The sequence below is a fragment of the Anopheles stephensi genome, chromosome 2 (genome assembly GCF_013141755.1).
Source record: "Anopheles stephensi strain Indian chromosome 2, UCI_ANSTEP_V1.0, whole genome shotgun sequence".
Classification (NCBI taxonomy): Eukaryota; Metazoa; Arthropoda; class Insecta; order Diptera; family Culicidae; genus Anopheles; species Anopheles stephensi.
The window spans coordinates 39,635,801-39,653,455 of record NC_050202.1 but is presented as its reverse complement, the minus strand read 5'-3'; the positions used below and the strand labels follow the sequence as shown (position 1 = coordinate 39,653,455).

At 40.1% G+C, this 17,655-nt stretch overlaps 1 protein-coding gene across 50 annotated transcripts in view; it reads right to left on the bottom strand.

The window, feature by feature from the left end:
* Positions 1-17,655, bottom strand: part of LOC118507856 (calcium-activated potassium channel slowpoke) — a 66,269-nt gene that overhangs the window by 8,714 nt on the left and 39,900 nt on the right. For 12 of the 50 annotated variants that reach the window (XM_036046991.1, XM_036046999.1, XM_036046998.1 and 9 more), the window contains exons 13-23: positions 16,907-17,019; positions 13,237-13,395; positions 13,060-13,136; positions 12,341-12,376; positions 9,273-9,347; positions 6,570-6,620; positions 4,816-4,839; positions 2,718-2,795; positions 1,172-1,204; positions 349-490; positions 93-158 (exon numbers count right to left, since the gene is read on the bottom strand). In XM_036046991.1, the coding sequence (XP_035902884.1) occupies positions 93-158; positions 349-490; positions 1,172-1,204; positions 2,718-2,795; positions 4,816-4,839; positions 6,570-6,620; positions 9,273-9,347; positions 12,341-12,376; positions 13,060-13,136; positions 13,237-13,395; positions 16,907-17,019 (854 nt within the window). Of the gene's footprint in view, positions 1-92; positions 159-348; positions 491-1,171; positions 1,205-2,717; positions 2,796-4,815; positions 4,840-6,569; positions 6,621-9,272; positions 9,348-12,340; positions 12,377-13,059; positions 13,137-13,236; positions 13,396-15,303; positions 15,417-16,906; positions 17,020-17,655 lie in introns of all 50 variants that reach the window. The other 38 variants (XM_036047033.1, XM_036047037.1, XM_036047036.1 and 35 more) reach the window with 26 other exon arrangements.

The following is a 17,655-nucleotide window of genomic DNA, read 5'->3' as shown; positions in this document are numbered from 1 at the left end:
GACAGCAAATGGGAATCTATCAACGGCAACTGTGGTAGAATGAACAATCAAAATCATATGTAGCTATTAAGGAAAAAACAGTGTGTGCATACATTAGCTTCTTCACTTCATACGCGAGTTGATAGCCAGCGTACGGGCTTGGTTCGGTTTCGGGAGGCCTGAAAAAATACCAGTATCGGTGTGTGTGAGTAGTGAGTAGTTTTCGCTTGGCCGGTCAGGTCATTTCAATCACTTTCCACTTGTAAGATTTCTTCTGTGGAGCACAGGAGCGCTCGCACAGGAAACGGAACACATTTACAATCCACAGGTAAGCATCGCGCTAGGATTGAACGCTTCATTTACACGTACCTGTTATACGTCGACGGTGATATTAAGTTGTCCGGTGGTTGTCTATTTACATTGGGCTTTACTTTGTTAACTTGTTTCGTCGAGTTTAGCATCTGGTTGGAGCCGGTCATCGAGACGTTGCTTCTTCGGTTTCGATTGATCACTAAATTGAAAGGATAATAAATGTTGGCAAAAGTGCATTAGTATCGCGCGTTTTGGAATGTAACGGTCTGTCGAACGATGAGCGTATACGGTAGAGACGGGACATATAGGTGTTTAACGTCGGAAACATCGAACGAAATAGTACACGGGTTCATTGAATGACGCCAACACACAACACTGAAAGAGTTCTGGGATAATCATTGGTAACGTACAACAAGTAGGGAAGTAGTGGTTGGTACATATCATTAAACGTGAAGAATAGATTGTTTCTAGGAGAAAATAAAATCAAGTAAGAGATGGTACAGGAAGGTAGTACAACACATTGTAGACATTGTAACAGAAGCGTTTTCAATTGGCATTATTTACACAATAATTTAGCAGTTAAAATAATTTCTACCAAGGAAAGGGAGACTGAATACACATATAATGAAGAAAGAGAGAACATAAGAACTGAAATGAAGTCGAATAAGAGACTTAGTAACTGACGCACTTTTTCGGAACAAACAGAACCAAACACAGCTTTTCAGTAACAGAAAGGCAAGAAAATAGTACAAAGAGACAGTGAGAGAGAGAGAGAGAGATAGAGATAGAGAAAAGGAGAGACACAAAATAGAGAGCGATAAAAAGAAACGATTGAATAATATAAAGTCCGCAAATGGAGAAACATTCATATGACACTCACAATTTATATCCTCTCGATCCCGAGTTATATCGCCTGGGTGTGTGCGGACAATGGTTTCGATTCGATTCGGTCCAGGTTCGATTGCCCAGTCACGGGTATCAGTTTTAGTTTTTCGTGGTAGTAGTATGTATGTTTTTGCGACATGAAAGCCATGATGATGTCGATTGGTGGGCGAACGATCGATCGGTCGATGGTGATTGGATGCGGTTGTAGTAGTAGTATCACAAGGTGCAAACATCACCCGGTGCATTGATTGGAGGTGTGTGTGAGTGGGTGTGTGTGTGTAGGTGTGACATGTTTTCGTTTTAGATGAACGATTTGAACGTGTGTTTTGGGCATGTGTTTCATGTTGGAGCGCCAAGTCGGAAAGGGAATGGTTAGAAAAAGAACAACGGAATGCACAATTAGTCATGGTGTACTGCCGCCGTTCGGCCTTCGCATGATTGCTAAAGATATAGGTAATACAATTATATCTTCTGTCCGCGATACATTGTACAACACGCGTATAATGGTTCGACGGACAGATGATAGTATTTGCGACGCTAGTCTTATCAAAGCAAATCAATCAAACAAAGGTTCAAAGTAACACTATAGCAAAAGCAAGTTGGTTAAAGCGGTTAGGGAACTCAACGGAAAAAAAACTTTCTACAGAAGCGAATGCAAATGCATAAAATACGAAAAGTGGTTAAGGATAAAGAGGACAATCCGGTACATGCAATCGTCAGCTGCCCAATGCATCTACACCAGAGAGCACAGAATGTATCGTTAGAGTGTGAGGGCCAACTATCTATTAACTTTACTGTTATATATCAATCACATACAACGATCAGAGTTAAGAGTAGAACAATTTGACGGAAGTACGAAACGTTAGCTAAAACGGATGCACAACCAGACAAAGTTTTGTAACAAGTATTAGTATCTTCAGGAACCATCTGTTGATTGATTGTTGCTCGTACTTAGTTAGGTTAGTGACACTTGCTTTGGAGTTCATCAAGAGTGTTTAATTTTTCTCTTTTAGTTCGTTTTTTTGCATAATCTTCTTCTACTCTGATATACTTTTAATGTTTTCTGCCGTTGAGTTTGCCATACTCTATCGAACAGATACAACGTTCCATATGGCGTCGCCAGAATGGAACAGCTATTTAACTTTTAAAACGTACATAATTTTAAAAACTATTCATATAAATATATAACCTCTATACGAAAACTAATAGAGCCATACATATTGACGATTTAATAGGCTGCGATGGGAAACAAAAAAAACTTTTGTTTCGAATCAAACAAAAACTAAAATCGCTAAAATTGTCAAACGAAACGTTCACCAAACGGAAGAGAAAACTATACATCTGTTTGACGCACAAAACGCTAAAACAGAACGGGTGTTGCTGCTGGTGCTGCAGCTGCTGCAGGGAGTGGCAAGGCGTGAGACAATTAAAGTAACAGAAACAATATAGCAGTTTGACGGAAATAAGAAGAAAAAAGAAACGTAAGAAAACGTTGCAACAAGCAGGAAGATGGAGAATTCAACAAGAAAAGATCAGTTTACCCGATGAAATGCCACGAACATGCACCCGCTTCGGAAGTTCCGGTGGGGTGAACGTGGGAGCAGGATGATGACCGTCGTCTGCAAAAGTCATACAAACAAGAGCTCTAAAGTTTGTTTCGCTTTACCGCCGTCGCCGTCACGCCGTTCACGCGACAACAACAAGCCGAAAATGAAGGAAACCACAAAAACATAATCGTAACGTAGAAAGAACTATGTATGAAAAAATGGCTATTTAAAAACAAAACCGGGAATCTTTGTGTTTATGACGAGAGCGAGAAATGCTAAAACAAAACAAAACCACAAAATCGTTACATCGTTATTGTTTGTTGCTATTGTGTCAAAGAGTAAGTAAGAAAAGTGAAAAGGTGTGTTTGTGTGTCAAGAGAGCGAGAGATAGAGAGAGAGAGAGAAAGAGAGAGTGAGAGCGAAAGATAGGGAAAAAACGGTATAAAGTTGCAGAAAATGCAGTTAAATGTTTGAAAACATAATTAGTTACTTGCTTGCTTGCTTTCCGAATTGGAAAGCGATTTGAAACATTGTAATTTGGGTAAAAAGCGCGCGCAACGGCAGTGTGTATCAACTACGATTAAACCCACGGACACTACCATGGAGAGATGCAAAACAAAAGAGTGATAATAACAAATAAAAAGAAACCGAACCAAATCAATGTGTTTGTAGCAGCATGTAGAACTAATAATACAAACAAAACGACGGAATCGAAATTTTGAGTCACAGAAACCACCATTTTAGCAAGATGGATTAGCGGAAGCGCGATTTGACAAGGCCACTAGCGTTTAGATGCATTTTTATAACTGAACTGACTGAGACTATAACACACAACAGCAGAACAAAACCGGAACGAAACGAAAACAATAAAAGCACAGCAGAGCAGTCTCAGAACAAGCATGACCTTACTTTTACTAAGTACGATTTTCGATACAAAATGTTCAAACAGACAGAGCGTGAAGCATGGAGGAATGTGTGCACAATACACGATACAGTACAATGCAATGCGATACAATACAGTTTATAAATATATGAATGTATGTACAAACGCATGATACGAAAGATGTATAGCTCACAATGATCAAAGCGAAAAGAACAGCGGGGGCGCAACCCTTGCAGGGACGGTGATGCAGGTGATCTGATTCGCAAGATTATATGCGCGCGTGAGTCAGAGCTTTAGTAGTGTGGGGTGATGGATGGTAATGAACCATGTCATGTTACAATTCTCCTCAACTGAACTAATAAAACAAAACTCTTGTTGATTTGCTATTGATTTTTGCTCAGCGCTATTTTGCCACCATCTGGTAAACGTTGTACGGTGCGTGAGCTAAAACGTTTATGATTCGGTGTGAGGATGAGATTCTACCATCTACAGCTAATCTTAATTTACCTTCTACTATATAAGCTTATGTGTGTGTGTATTTACTCTACTTAAGCATTTGTGATTTTGGGTTTTTCATTCTTTAATTTTAGAAATAATTTCAGCATTTTACTTTCTTTTTTCCGGCATATTTCAACCAAGTGGTAGTGTAATGCTTGATTTTGTCCATAGGTTGTTTTAGCTAATCCTTTTGCTCATCTCCGCCGAACGAATTCGATCTCTATACCCCAAACAATAATCACTATCCACATCTTAGAAGCATTGGCCATTGCATATCATAGGAGCATATCTGTAGCATAGCATAACGTACAGACATGCTGTCTGTGTGTCTGGCTGTCGCCCGGGTTTTTTTTCCGGGTGTTGCTCACAATGCCAATTTGCTTGGCGGAGGTCAGATCATCAGCATAATTGCTTTTCAATTTTTCTTGTAGATTTTTGCACGTGGAAAGCTCTCAACATAGCCGAGGGTGCAAGCAAGTGAAGCCTTTTTTGTTGTTTGTATGATACAGATCAATCGTGTACAAAAATATGCTCTTTTCGGAAGAGAAAAATCGAAAAAAGAGAAACTGAAGATAACCTTATCCCCACTCTTGCACAAACACACACAGGGGAACACTTAAAAAATGCGTTCTTATCTGTTTGGTTGCGATTAATGCGCTTCTTTCTAATACACTACTGCGTTTATGTAGACGATACTAGATGAAAACTTACGTGTTGGATGTAAGAAATCGTCGGCTATAGATCGGTAAATAGGGTTTCGTTTTAACATATGTATTGTACAAACGTTTGTTCATGTTTTTTTTTTGTTTGGTTTGTTTCGTTGGCCCCAAGATTCGTTTATCGTTGTTCATTGCGCAACACACGAGTTTAGCAAATCGGTTGCAGGGGAAAGGAAAAAGTGATCATAATCAGTTAACAACGGGAAGTAGAATCATGGTCATATGAAAAACAACGAATGGTAGATAAACTTCACGTGAAAACAGGCACGCACACGGAAGGATGAAGGTGAGCAAAGTTCTTGGGGCAGGATGAACGCACAAATCGATTCAACTGTAGCAGCTTCAGCCGAATTAATTGACAACCAATTAACAACCGATTCTCCACGATGACTATCATTGTGGATTTAATTTTCCGAGTTTTCCGAGCTGTCCCTACCGGGTTTTGTTTGTTATCTTCTTCCTTTTCTTCAGAATCCAATCGTCAAGCCTTACCACATGGGGGATGTGTAATTTTGGTAACATACTCTACAGAAGACGATTTGACACACTCGCGTAGGACACAACGTATGACGAAAATAAACATAAAGCTATTGTTAAGTAATGGAAAATATGTTGAGATTACGACAAGAATCACAAACATATATAGGTTAAAAATAAAGCAAACACGTAAAACAGTTTTTGAACGGTCTATTTTGGTGTTAGTATCTCGTAGCAAAAGACAATCTCTGTGACTCTCAACAAGAAAACAAAATCCGATGAACAGATGCGAGTTCAGAAACAGGAAAGAGCAAAAACTCGTATCACCGAAACTAACGGAAAACATTCAGAGGCAAAACGAAACTATTTGCGCTACAATCCAGCATTTGCAGAGCAGCGCCGGTGGCTTATTCCTCTCGGGGCGGTTAATTTATTTCATTTGCGCTAGTGTCGCTTTGCATCCGAATGTTCACATCACGGGTACGCACGACGGTGCGAACGCTTCGAAATTGTTCCTCACGATGACTTACGTACGCTACGGGCAAATACGATTAACATTTATCTTGGTATTGCTGTAAAATGACTTACACAACGGTAACACAACTACACGCTTATCGGAGGAACAGTTTCGAGCAGCCGGACTGTCAGAATGGGAATCAGAGACATTGGAAGTACACTTGAGAGTAAAGAGAAAGTAGAGAAAAAGGAAAAACTAGATTTCCCAATACCATGTATTCATTCATTCGGTGACACGTAGAAACACGTATAATAGTAGATGAATAGAATGGGGGCTGTTTCATAGTGACGGAAAGGAATCTGCTCTAATGGCTTATTTAACGTTAACCATCTAACACTGGACAAGAAATATAAACACCGAGACACATGGGCAGGGATCGATCGGTCAAGGGTGAGTAGGTGTGGTGGTGGTGGTGGTTAAAGATATTACAATTTCTGTTTTCTTCTGACAACTATCGCGTGTTACGGGCCCCGTGAACGGGAAGGGAAAACATTGAATGAACGACAAAACAAAACACACGACAGATCTATTTGGTATAAAAACGGGTGGCCAAATGCTCAATATACACCGGCACCGGGACACGGATACGAGGGGTTGGTCGCGCTATTCTAGGGAATATTCCGTTCAAAACCATGAAACAAAAGAGGTAACGAAAACATACAATATACATCATACAATAGCATCGACTGATAAATAGTTACCTAACACTGTAATCTTATCTTAGTTTAGTTTGTTTTTACAATCATACGTACTTGCACGTCCAACAATCTGAATCGCTCGGACGCCTTTTCTGAACGTTGCCACTGTATATTTGCGTGCAGTATGGCATATAGGGAGGGACAACAACGTTACGTTACACATACGGGGATAGAAAGCGATCATCCGTCACCGCGAAACGGTAGTGGCGTGAGAGAATGGTTTTTGATTTGTTTGGTTTAGTGACAAGATTGCCGTTTGCGCGTTACACACCGAGGCGGAGATAGTAGTATGTTTTGGCAACACAATTGGCAATGGTGTACCGAACGATACGATACGATAAACGATGGGAAGAGATAAAGAAAAAAGAGAAAAAGAATCAATAGTAAGATTGCGTTAAACAAAACAGGGATGACAAGCAGCTGTAGAGAAGGTGGGCGTAAACTGCGGTTCTCCATCTGTGTGCAGAAGGGGCGAGCTTTCGTACGTTACGACGCCCCGGGTTGTCTAGATCAATAGAAAGAGCGACAGGCAAGGGCGCACACACAGTGTCCCTAGCAACAGGTATACGCAGAGATTCAACAACGGCGGGATACACAATGTTTGACATACTGGAACAGCGAGCGAGTGAGCGTTGAGGAAATCTTCCGATAAAGGATTGTGATATGATAGTCTCTTGGAGAAGGGGAGAAAGTGGAGGGGGGCTTAAAAAAACAGAAACAATTACAACAGAAAAGGACAACAGTTGTAATGTACACACCACAGAAGCGTGATCTATTGCCCAAACCTTACACTTTGCTGATTTCATTCACGTCTAACAATTCAGCGATCGTTAGAAAATTAGGATTGATGGCGTTACGGAAACAAATGCAATGTGAATATACAACGGAGTTGGTTTTGTTTTGTACAACTATGGAAGGAAAGTTTACACCCATCATACAGATGCTGGGCAAAATGTACAAGGACGACTGACCGTTTCATTCGAATAGGTGGTAATATTCCATCATGCACTACATGTAGAAATAAAACATTGATCGGGAATATTAACAGCATAGCTCATATTCGAACAACAATGTCGGATAGGTATCCCGCTTGCCGCATTTTATGCTGTACATGAGACTGCCTTTCAATTTACAATACTTCATGCAGTTTTACCTACATTGTACAACTTTTTTACGACAATGAAGCATTGAAGAGCTTTAGAGTCGCTGCCTCATAGCAACAATAATGGTATTTTAGTAGAGGGTGCTAATCATCTTTCTTTTTTACATTGTACCGATACATCATTAAAAACGAACAGTGAACGATACAATGCTTAAAGCTCCTGAAACAAAACAGAACACATAGCGTTAACGGTTATTATTGCATCAAGGAATTAAAACATCAACATAAAAACACAAAGCCGCATAATCAAACGAGTCGCACACCAGCGAGCGGTATGCTAGAAGACGTTGCTAACGTTTAAGTTTTTTGGAATTCAGTGTCCACCCAGGTGCAGCATAAATGATCTTTTACAAAATAAGGGAAACGAGAGAAAAAATAAATTCGTTTTCACATTTGGCCCACGTAATTGTCACGTTTTCGAATAAGCATTTCGCAGTAGACTTAAAATAGCTGTTAGGTTACAATTTACTTCCGAACCACTTTTCCCCTTACAATCTCTGATATGAGCTATTGAGCTCTTGTAATTTTATTATCATTTTTTTGGTTTTGGTTTGGGAAAAAAACTAGCGTGTATTTTTTCTTAAATCACATGCGAGAGCTCTGTAAGTGAGTTCCTAGTGTGCATCATTTCGTTCAAGACCAGGACGTGTGAGTGCTGCATTGAAACTCTGGTATAAAAAGGGAGCTAACTGGCTGGCTAAGAGTAATAGTAGAGCATTCAAATTCTGTTTTGTGAATGAGTGTGTTTACAATTTTCAAATCAAACCAATAAAACCGAGGTCCATGTGTGACTTCACTTTGTGGACACATTCCACTAAAAAAAGGTTGTCGAAGAACGGTCACGCGAACAACGCGTCAACGCAACTAGTTTAAATCGGATAGGTGTAGCAGCATGTGGTAGTAGCATTAACAGAGGAGAGAGAGTTTAGTTGTTTGGTTTTTATTTAAGGGGTTTGTTAGTGCGGTAAGCGATCGATACAGTAAGAAACGAACGAAAGATTGAAACACAAACACGAACCAAACAATGGAACAATCTGCTCGTTTTGGTTAACTCATTAGCAACGGGTGAACAACAGAATATCCAACGAAACAATCGTGGAAGAGCGTTTATTCGCTCTTGCGTTGAAGACATTAACAAACTGAAGGTCAAAAACATACACTTCTCGTTCAACGTATCGGAATATTGGCTGATGCAAATAGCAGTAAGAAAAAGGCGTAAAATAACACACATACAAATCAATGTACAAAGACGAACATATCAACGCATAAATGGTATGAATCGGTAAGTAAGGGTAGCATAGAAAGATAGGGAACAGTTCCAGCAGAGCAGGAGTTAGAGCATGAAAAGATAGAACTTTACAGAACGGAGCGGTACTAAACGATTGATAGTGAAAGTAAAAACCAAAAACAAGGAAAGGTATTAGTTTTGTCGGTAAATTATACATTCACTAGCAAATATTAACTTCAATGGCTTTTTTGGAAAGGGTAAGTGTGTCCTAGTAGATTCAAGAAAACTGAGGGTAGTAGGTATAGGCGGGATATAGTAATATGTTGCATATACAATATACATTTGCCTTGAATGTTTGGTATCGTACCGTCGATGTAAGTGTGACAGGCGGAGTTAAGGCCCTGTTTAACCATTCCTGTCTGCATCATAATCATGCCCACATCTGAAACGCGTACATGTATAATAAGAGAAAACGATATTTCGATAAATAAAACAAAACACTTGTAGTAGAGATACGGGGTACGCAGCGTAATAACGCTTGAGCAAAACACGGGAGAGCAGAGAAGCGATAACCGCTGTTGGTTGGACTGACGAGTACGAGGACGATGACAATGATGATGGTGATGATGACGGTAGAGCGATGTATGGAACAGTAGCACTGTCGCTTGCGAAACGTATGACGCTTAATAAAGAGTTGATGGCGCATTTATGGCACTATACGAGAGAGATACGGAATATGCCTCCTCCTCCTGCCGCTGTAACATTTAATACAATATGTTCGATCAAACAACCCCTTTCACCCCCTGCCCCATTCCTTCCTCCCTCTCTTCCCAATCACGCGTAAATTGCCCAGGGAAGGATAGTTCCTTTGTACAAAAATGAGCACAGCTCCGACGCCGGACAGAGCAACAGGCAACATACATACTAAGCATCTTGTCTTAACGGCAACCAGAGGCAACACAGAGGCAACAGAGAGAGAGAGAAGGAGAGATGCAGTACACAGTGGAAGCGTAAGATCCACTATCGTCGCCAAGTCTAAACACGACAACTATAAGAATAAGTATTACACTTCCTCTTTCTCGCTTTGTCAGAGCGGCTGAATGATGGGCACAACTGTGGAAGGTGGTATCTAGCGACATGATACCCGAATTCGAATTAATAAGGTCCAATATAACCGTTGCTTAGATAGAGTATTCTACGACAGAAATGATGTTGAATGTTACTCATGCTATTACAAGATGTGTGGAAGATAGCGTATCGGAAACGATGTATAGGTGGTACGGTACGGGAACGACACTTTTCTTATTCATCTACTCAATTAATTCGTGCTGAAGTACCAGGCATTCATGCAGAAACGGAAGAAAGAAAACAACGGATGTTTTAGTAACGAATTGGTGGATCTGAGCATTGAGATGAGCTTAGGTGGTATTTGCTTCAAATGATTGTGAAACCAACCCCCAAACCCAGACGATTTTTATCGTAAATTGACGGAGTGTTTCATCATTTTCAAGGGAAACATTTTGAGGAACTGTCGAACTTTCAGCAACAAATCTCAACGGTAAAGCTTGGAACGTGTCAGAATATTTGAGGATCAATATCGCCTCAACAAACAACCAGATGACCACAAAGAAATGACTTAGTTTTCTGTTTTCTTCTATAAATTACCGCAAAATTGATTAACGAGGTACATTCATGATTGTACAGAAGCGGTACTTGTTCGATAGCGTACCAATGAGAATACATTCCATTCCATGAAACCGTACAATAACATCGTATGAAGGAAGGAAGAGTCTTAGGTAAGTACGGTACAAATAATAAAAAGGGATAACTCTATTCATAAAGAGTGCATGTGGCGTTTAAATATTGTGTATCATTTTACGTGGCATTCCGATATTCTATACGCTTTTTTATCGAAATCGCAAATATCGATGTAAATGGCACCAGTTTCATGATAATCTATGGTGTTTCAATGTTTTTTTTTTATGCCTACTCATAACTTTAGTTTACTTTTGGTTTCTAGCATCATATTTTCAGTAAATCTCAAGTGTTCAGTGAATTCAAATTTCTAGCATCATGTTTATAGTGGATCTGAACATTACGAACTTTGCAGCATTCATTAATTGGCACCAATCAAAATGTATTGAAAAAAAGGACCAAACACACTCTCCATGAAAAAACTGTGCACAAACAAGATCCTCGCCTGGGGAACTGGGGACTAAATTTTACGAAGAGTTTCACTAACAAATTGTGACAAAACATCAAGAGAGTGGAGTAAGCAATGAGGGTAGAGTATTGATCTTTAACTAATATTTCTGGTCGATTTCATTCAAATTCAAACCCATTTGCAACATCTGTACAGAGCCATAGGGTGCTGATGCATTTGATTGTTTGCATTTGCTAATGGAAATAGCCCGCCAAGTATTGTTTACGATATGCCCATCCCTCTTGCCTGTTTCGTTTTTTTATTAATATAAGTATAATCGTCCTACTTAGCGAAATCGTATAGAAACCAAACCTAAAAGTAAATACTATTAGTAGTTACCATCTGACGGCTAAAGTCAAAATAAACCAAAAAAATGCTAATTATTACACAAACGCATAATGCTACTTCCCACCACGAAAAACTTGGACGCGAGCGAAATGCAATGGACAAAGTTGAGGGAGTTGCATTTAAATCCAACCGAGTCTTTAGTACACTTTTAAGACAAATTTCATTAAACATTACCAAACAAGAAATCATTATACAGAAAAGCGCCCATTCTTTACTGCAGCAGATAGTTAAAAATCAATACTACTATTTACTGGATATTTACTTTATAGAAAAGTAGAAAATGTATAAGAGAAAAGAGAAAGAGAGAAAGAGAGATAGATAGATAAATATAGCATCCAATGCGCATCAAAATTCCTCCTATGTACAGGTGCAATAGTTTCTGCAGAGGAGTACTGCTGAGCACGGGGTTCGCACTCGCCTTTACATATACGCACGAAAGTAATTATGTGTGTTCGTGTGTTGAGTAATACTATACAAATGAATCTAAACTTATGGAAGAATTGGTAAGACAAAAGAGAAACAAGCGTTCTTGTAAATATACGTTTTTAAAAGGTGTACTTTCAACTGAACATGTTACACAAACCAACTATAGAAACGGGTTTCGTTTCGTACCTAATAAAAATAAAGCCTCGTTTATTTGGTTTCAAAATACAAACTGCAATAGTAAGGTAACAAAAAAACGGAACAGTTGAAAACAAACCAAATGTGTAACGGATGATGATATCGTAAACGCATAATTTTGATAGAAAAACGAGGCAGACAACTAGTTAAACGGGAAACACAAAATCATAGATCGAGTCGTGATAAGAGCAAATGAAGGAACGAAAATTCTAAACTAAGGTACAAGAATAGTCGAGAGAAAAAAACGTATGCAATTGCTTTACCTAGATCGCCTATTTTTGTCCTCGTTTGTGCTGTCACTGTACAATGCGTTACGAACACACAGATACATTCACACACACACAAACAGAACAACACAGTCGTGTTCGGATTGGGTTCGTATTGTTCATTCGAGGCAATCCGTTTGGCAATCGCAAGACACAACACATCACAAGTATCGATCATGTTCGATAGAGGTGGACGTATTATTTGTTTGTTTTTATAGTGTTTAGGTTCAGCGCAGAATAGTCGCAGTTCGGAGTCGCAGGAGAATAAAAATAATTAGAAAAGATTATCAAGATTAGGAGATGCGCATCTGATCAGTTGTGGATATTCTATCAAAGTGGGAAGACACATGGTTTTGAGGTACTATGGTTATTCGGAGCACTATGGTTTGATACACCAGTACAGAGAGGGATCTCGGAAGGAAGACACGGGAGTATATAAACAAAATTAGACATTAAGATTGTGGAATGGTGTGGTAGTAATACGGTAAAGGTTAAGACGGTGAGTCGCTGGCATATCTCTCCAGTTTGTGGCAACAGCAGGACCGTACTTGCGAAGACACCTTCCTCGCCGATGCCATACATGACGACCAATGAGCACAGACGTGTATTGTACACACATAACCGATATCGTTGTCGGTCGGTACGTTCTCTCTTTTTTCTTTTTTTTCTAGGAAGTAGTTATATTAAGGGGAATGGTCGATTAAACGTATACTTACAGTTTTTGCATTTGCATTTCTTTATCAACGTTTCGTCTTTGATATCGTCGTGACACGCTTTGCAGTAGAACCACGCACTGAAAGAAAGAAACACAATTAGCATACACCGTCCACAGCTAGGTTTGTGAGCTCTGTCCAGCTTGGCACACTCGGCTGCCGGCCGCCAGTAGTCCTCACCGCTTTACTTCGTCCGCACTCTGCGCTATGAAAAAGCCTTGCGTGTTGGCGAGTATTTTAGCTCCTCGAGGATTGATGGAAATCTTGCTATCGTTGCCTTCTTCGCCGCCCTTGATCTCGATGGCTAGCAGTAACAGTTTAAGCTTGGTGAAGCATAGCCTAGGTCGCGAACGTGATGGAAAAGCAGGTGAATTAGTGAACCGATTGGCAATAAACGATCGGACGACGTTACAGTGACGATAAGAGTGACCGATTATTTCGAAGAAAAGGTAAACAAAAAAAACTACACGATAGGTTCACTGATGCAGGGCACAATACACACATGAAGAGGATCGTTAACTACACATGCATGGTGTTCTATCTACAACAACAACTACTACTGTTCTAATGTGTCACAGAGCTACGGATATTGGACAAAAGAGACTTTGGCGTGTATCGAGCGGTGTGGAGCAAATTTACAAATGTTTGCTTCTGTATATGCGTGGCCAGTTTGTATCATTGACAGCATATGTCGCTGGCGTATGCGTTACCACTTTAGCTGTTATTACTAACACACAGCTATATACGCTACCTTCTATCAACGGGGGGAACTACGCATGGATACGGACAATTGGGCAATGCAATGGTTTACACAAAGTCTGAACCTGGACTTTGTTCGTTCGTTCGATTTCGTTTATTACGAAGCACGCTTAGCGATCATATAAGCACTATCATACACTACTCATCGACCAACGGAGGAGTTACGTTCGCTCTCACGCTGTTCTGGAAAAGCAGGAGACACTACGGCAAAGGTAGGAACAGGGCTGGAATGCTTATGACTACAAGCACCTATGCTTCAAAGTTGCAAAAAGATGGAACACGACAACGACGATGTTAGGGTGAAACAAACTGCAACCAGGATATCGATGCGGTGGAAGGATGACAAATTGGCGGACAGGTAATTGGTTACAGTACGTTTGCTCGATCTATAATATGGCTCTTGATCTATGGTTCGAATGGTGTAACTAGGTGAATTACGGTAGAAAGAGAAAGAGAGAGAGAGAGAAAAAAAGGTGACGAAGCAAGGTTGCGGTGGCGCGCGCGCTTACCCACTACAGGAGCTATGAAAGTTCGCTTAGGTTCACGCAGCTCAACTAATCGAGCCAGCTGCTATGCTATCGTTAGAGCGAAGCCTTTGGTACAATGCTTCCAGATAGATGGGATTATTGAAAACACATGAGCAAAGCTCATCTACTGACAAATGGTTGTTAGTGACAGTGGAGCCACTGGTAGTATGGTCTATATAAGTACGGAACGGAACGAAACAAAACAGTTAACATAGGAAGCAAGTCAACTAAGGAACGTTAGAAAAAAAATCATATGGAACTAACGCATGGAACAAAACTAGTCTGTTTAGTAATGATGAAGAAAGGAATGTCAAACACGTATTCCAAGAGTATGGTCAATTTTGATCTGGCCAAGCAAAACATTCGCGAGAATGTCGGAGTTTGCCAAATAGTTTGATTATTGTTTTGTTGCAGGACACGTACACGTTTGACTTCCGTGCGGTACGGATAATTTTGGAAAACAAAATTCAAACAAAATTATCGCATTAGAAAGGACTACCGGAATGAATAGTTGAACTAGAAAGGACTATCGAAACCGTATTGTTATCACACACTAAACAACGGTTAGTTGGTTTTACTAGATATTCTAGTGGGCAGTAGTCGAAAAAATACTCATAGTATTTTCATTGTTAGGAATGGTAGTAAAATACTGTGAAAAGAATATCGAAACCATACTCATAATAATAGATATGATAAGTATTGGTAGTAGCAGTACAGGGCAGGGGGAAGGAAAGTGATAGTAAGTAGTAGTAACAGTAAAGATTCTATGATCGTAAATGAACACTAAGAGATAGAGTAAGAGAAAGAGATGGTACTAGTAGGCATAGAAACTGGGATATGTTAGAATAAGTGTCACAGCACAGGATGGCTAACCGTGTCTGTGGCTTAGTAGTAATGATCATGAAACCGAAAAGGAAACAAAGAATGTAATTAATTGTAGCAAAATAAAGGGAACTCTTACTCGCTGGCTTGTGGAAAAGTCATGCCGGTAAAAGAAGGTGATAAGGTTTCAGTATACATCTCACATCCGGTACCCTGTAGGTAATCATTTTGCCAGGCCTGTGTATCTGGCGACTGTAATTAGTAGAGATATGGGAAAGACAGAAAAAGAGAGAAAGAAAGAAAGATAACAAAAGCGAAAGGATATGATGACATAGTGGTCGAACAGTAGCGTCCGCATAGCCTTTCAACCGCCTCACTCTGACAGGTGAAGGTAATTTGATGTTCCAGTAGTTATACCCTTGCAATGCGGGCGTAATGCGTTACAAAGTAAAACGTAATAGCGTCTTTGGGAAACGAATCATTGCCGGAACACCAGTGAAACACGGAATGGAAGGGTTTTTTTTTTTTGTATATTTTCGCAGTCAATAATGTGTCCTCGGTCGGTACGAAACAAACAGTCCGCTGTCAGGTGGGAACCGATAATTATACGATCGAGATTTGTTGATGCAAATGACGATAAAGCAAGTGATACGGTAGGGAATGAAATCAAATACCATTCGAGTCGAGTCAAGGAACTGTTACACAAGAAAATTTTGAACGCGTCTTAGGAGCAGCAGGATATTAGTTTTATCTTTTCTATCACACAATTTTAAAAGTGATACCGGAGTTACGTCGTATCGATCACTTTCATTCGACTCATTTGCAGCTTACAACTTTAGCAACTGCAGCTTCAATGTTGCCATATTTGTCACGCAGGAGGAAAAGCGACCGGTTATCAGGATAACAAGACAAGAATGACGACAATATCCTGGAAAAGCTCGTACTAAACACTTTAAGCAGAGAACGATACAGACTTGCGGACCACGGGGGATTGAAAGGATACGGTGGAAAATTAACCTGGCTGGGCACGCACATTCAACACACGTGATAAGCATATTTATTACCCAACTGTACGATTTATTCCTATAACATTGAAAGCACTGTCAACAAACAGTCGCCATGAACTGAAATGTTGGATACAAATTGATAGTGTAGTGTAGGCGTAAAACTGAACGGAACGGCCAAACAATACGTCATCTAAATATCAACCACATTCGCAATATCCACCACATTCGCATCCAGTTGATGCAGCTATACATCTCAGTGAAAAGTGTTAAGTAGGATACACTGAAACCATGTTGGTAGGCTGGATATGTTGCAACTGTTTTTAACAGAGAGACGTTCATTGGATGGCAGTGTTGTATGTTTTGTGGACGGGTAACATTCTTGTGAACGGGTGTGTGTGTACGGTTTCTTTATATCCAAGTGCTCTGATTAGCACCAAGATGGTGCACTACAAGTGAATATTGCATGGAGCAAATTAAACGATAGTATGTATAATTCAGACAATGATCAAATAGAACAGAAGTGGAAGCGTCAAAAATGAACTCAAGTTACAATGGGCAGCATTGGTGGAGATAGCATACGCATAAATCACACAAACACACACACACGAACATAGACACACAGGACGAAGAAATTGGACGGAGAGAGAGAGACAGAGAGAGTGATAAAGAGACAGTATAGAAAGACAGAGAAAGAGAGGTAGTGTGACTGTGTTGCGTATAGTTGAGGGGACTTACTCTGTCGCTTGCGCAAACGGCATACCAATGAAAGATGGACTCAGTGTTTCGGTGTACATTTCCATCCCCGTTCCCCTGAGATAATCATTCGTCCATACTTGCATGTCTGGCGACTACAAAAGGGTTTGATTTCGAGTTTGGAGTTGAAATATCAGTATAACAAAATAGGATCTTACGTTTAGTGGGGGGCAGTCGGTGAGGGAAAGGGGAGCATATGGGGAGCAAGAGCATCTGTTGCAACAGTAGTGAGAGTTCGAGTGTCATTTGGGGCACTTAGCGCAAGTGGTACCATTGTAGAAAACAGGGACAGTTAACATAAACCAGGTGCACGACACAAAAACAGACAATAAGGTGCAGTCTTTAAGAGGTTTAATGGTGAATTCAACAGAAAACAGGCCAAAACAAACGGGATGAATTGATGATTGATGGTAGAATTTGCGAGACTGCAGGATGAGCGGCAGTCCATTTCTTTGCAGTAAGTAGTAGCATGTTGCAAAACGTGTTCTACAGTGACTTGTAACAAAATACCCCCCACCGTGCGGTACGTCACGATCATTTGATAGGAGTAAAAAATTATGCAAAATGATAAGCTAAAAACGACCAACAACAACTTAAAACAATATTTCCGGCTTTTTCATAAATATCGCAAAACAAAATGCTGTTGGTTTTGGTTAATTATTGTAATCTCTGTGCCGAAAAAGCAGCTTTACCTCCGCTTTACGGTTGTAAAGAGGCGAACGAGGCCTGAA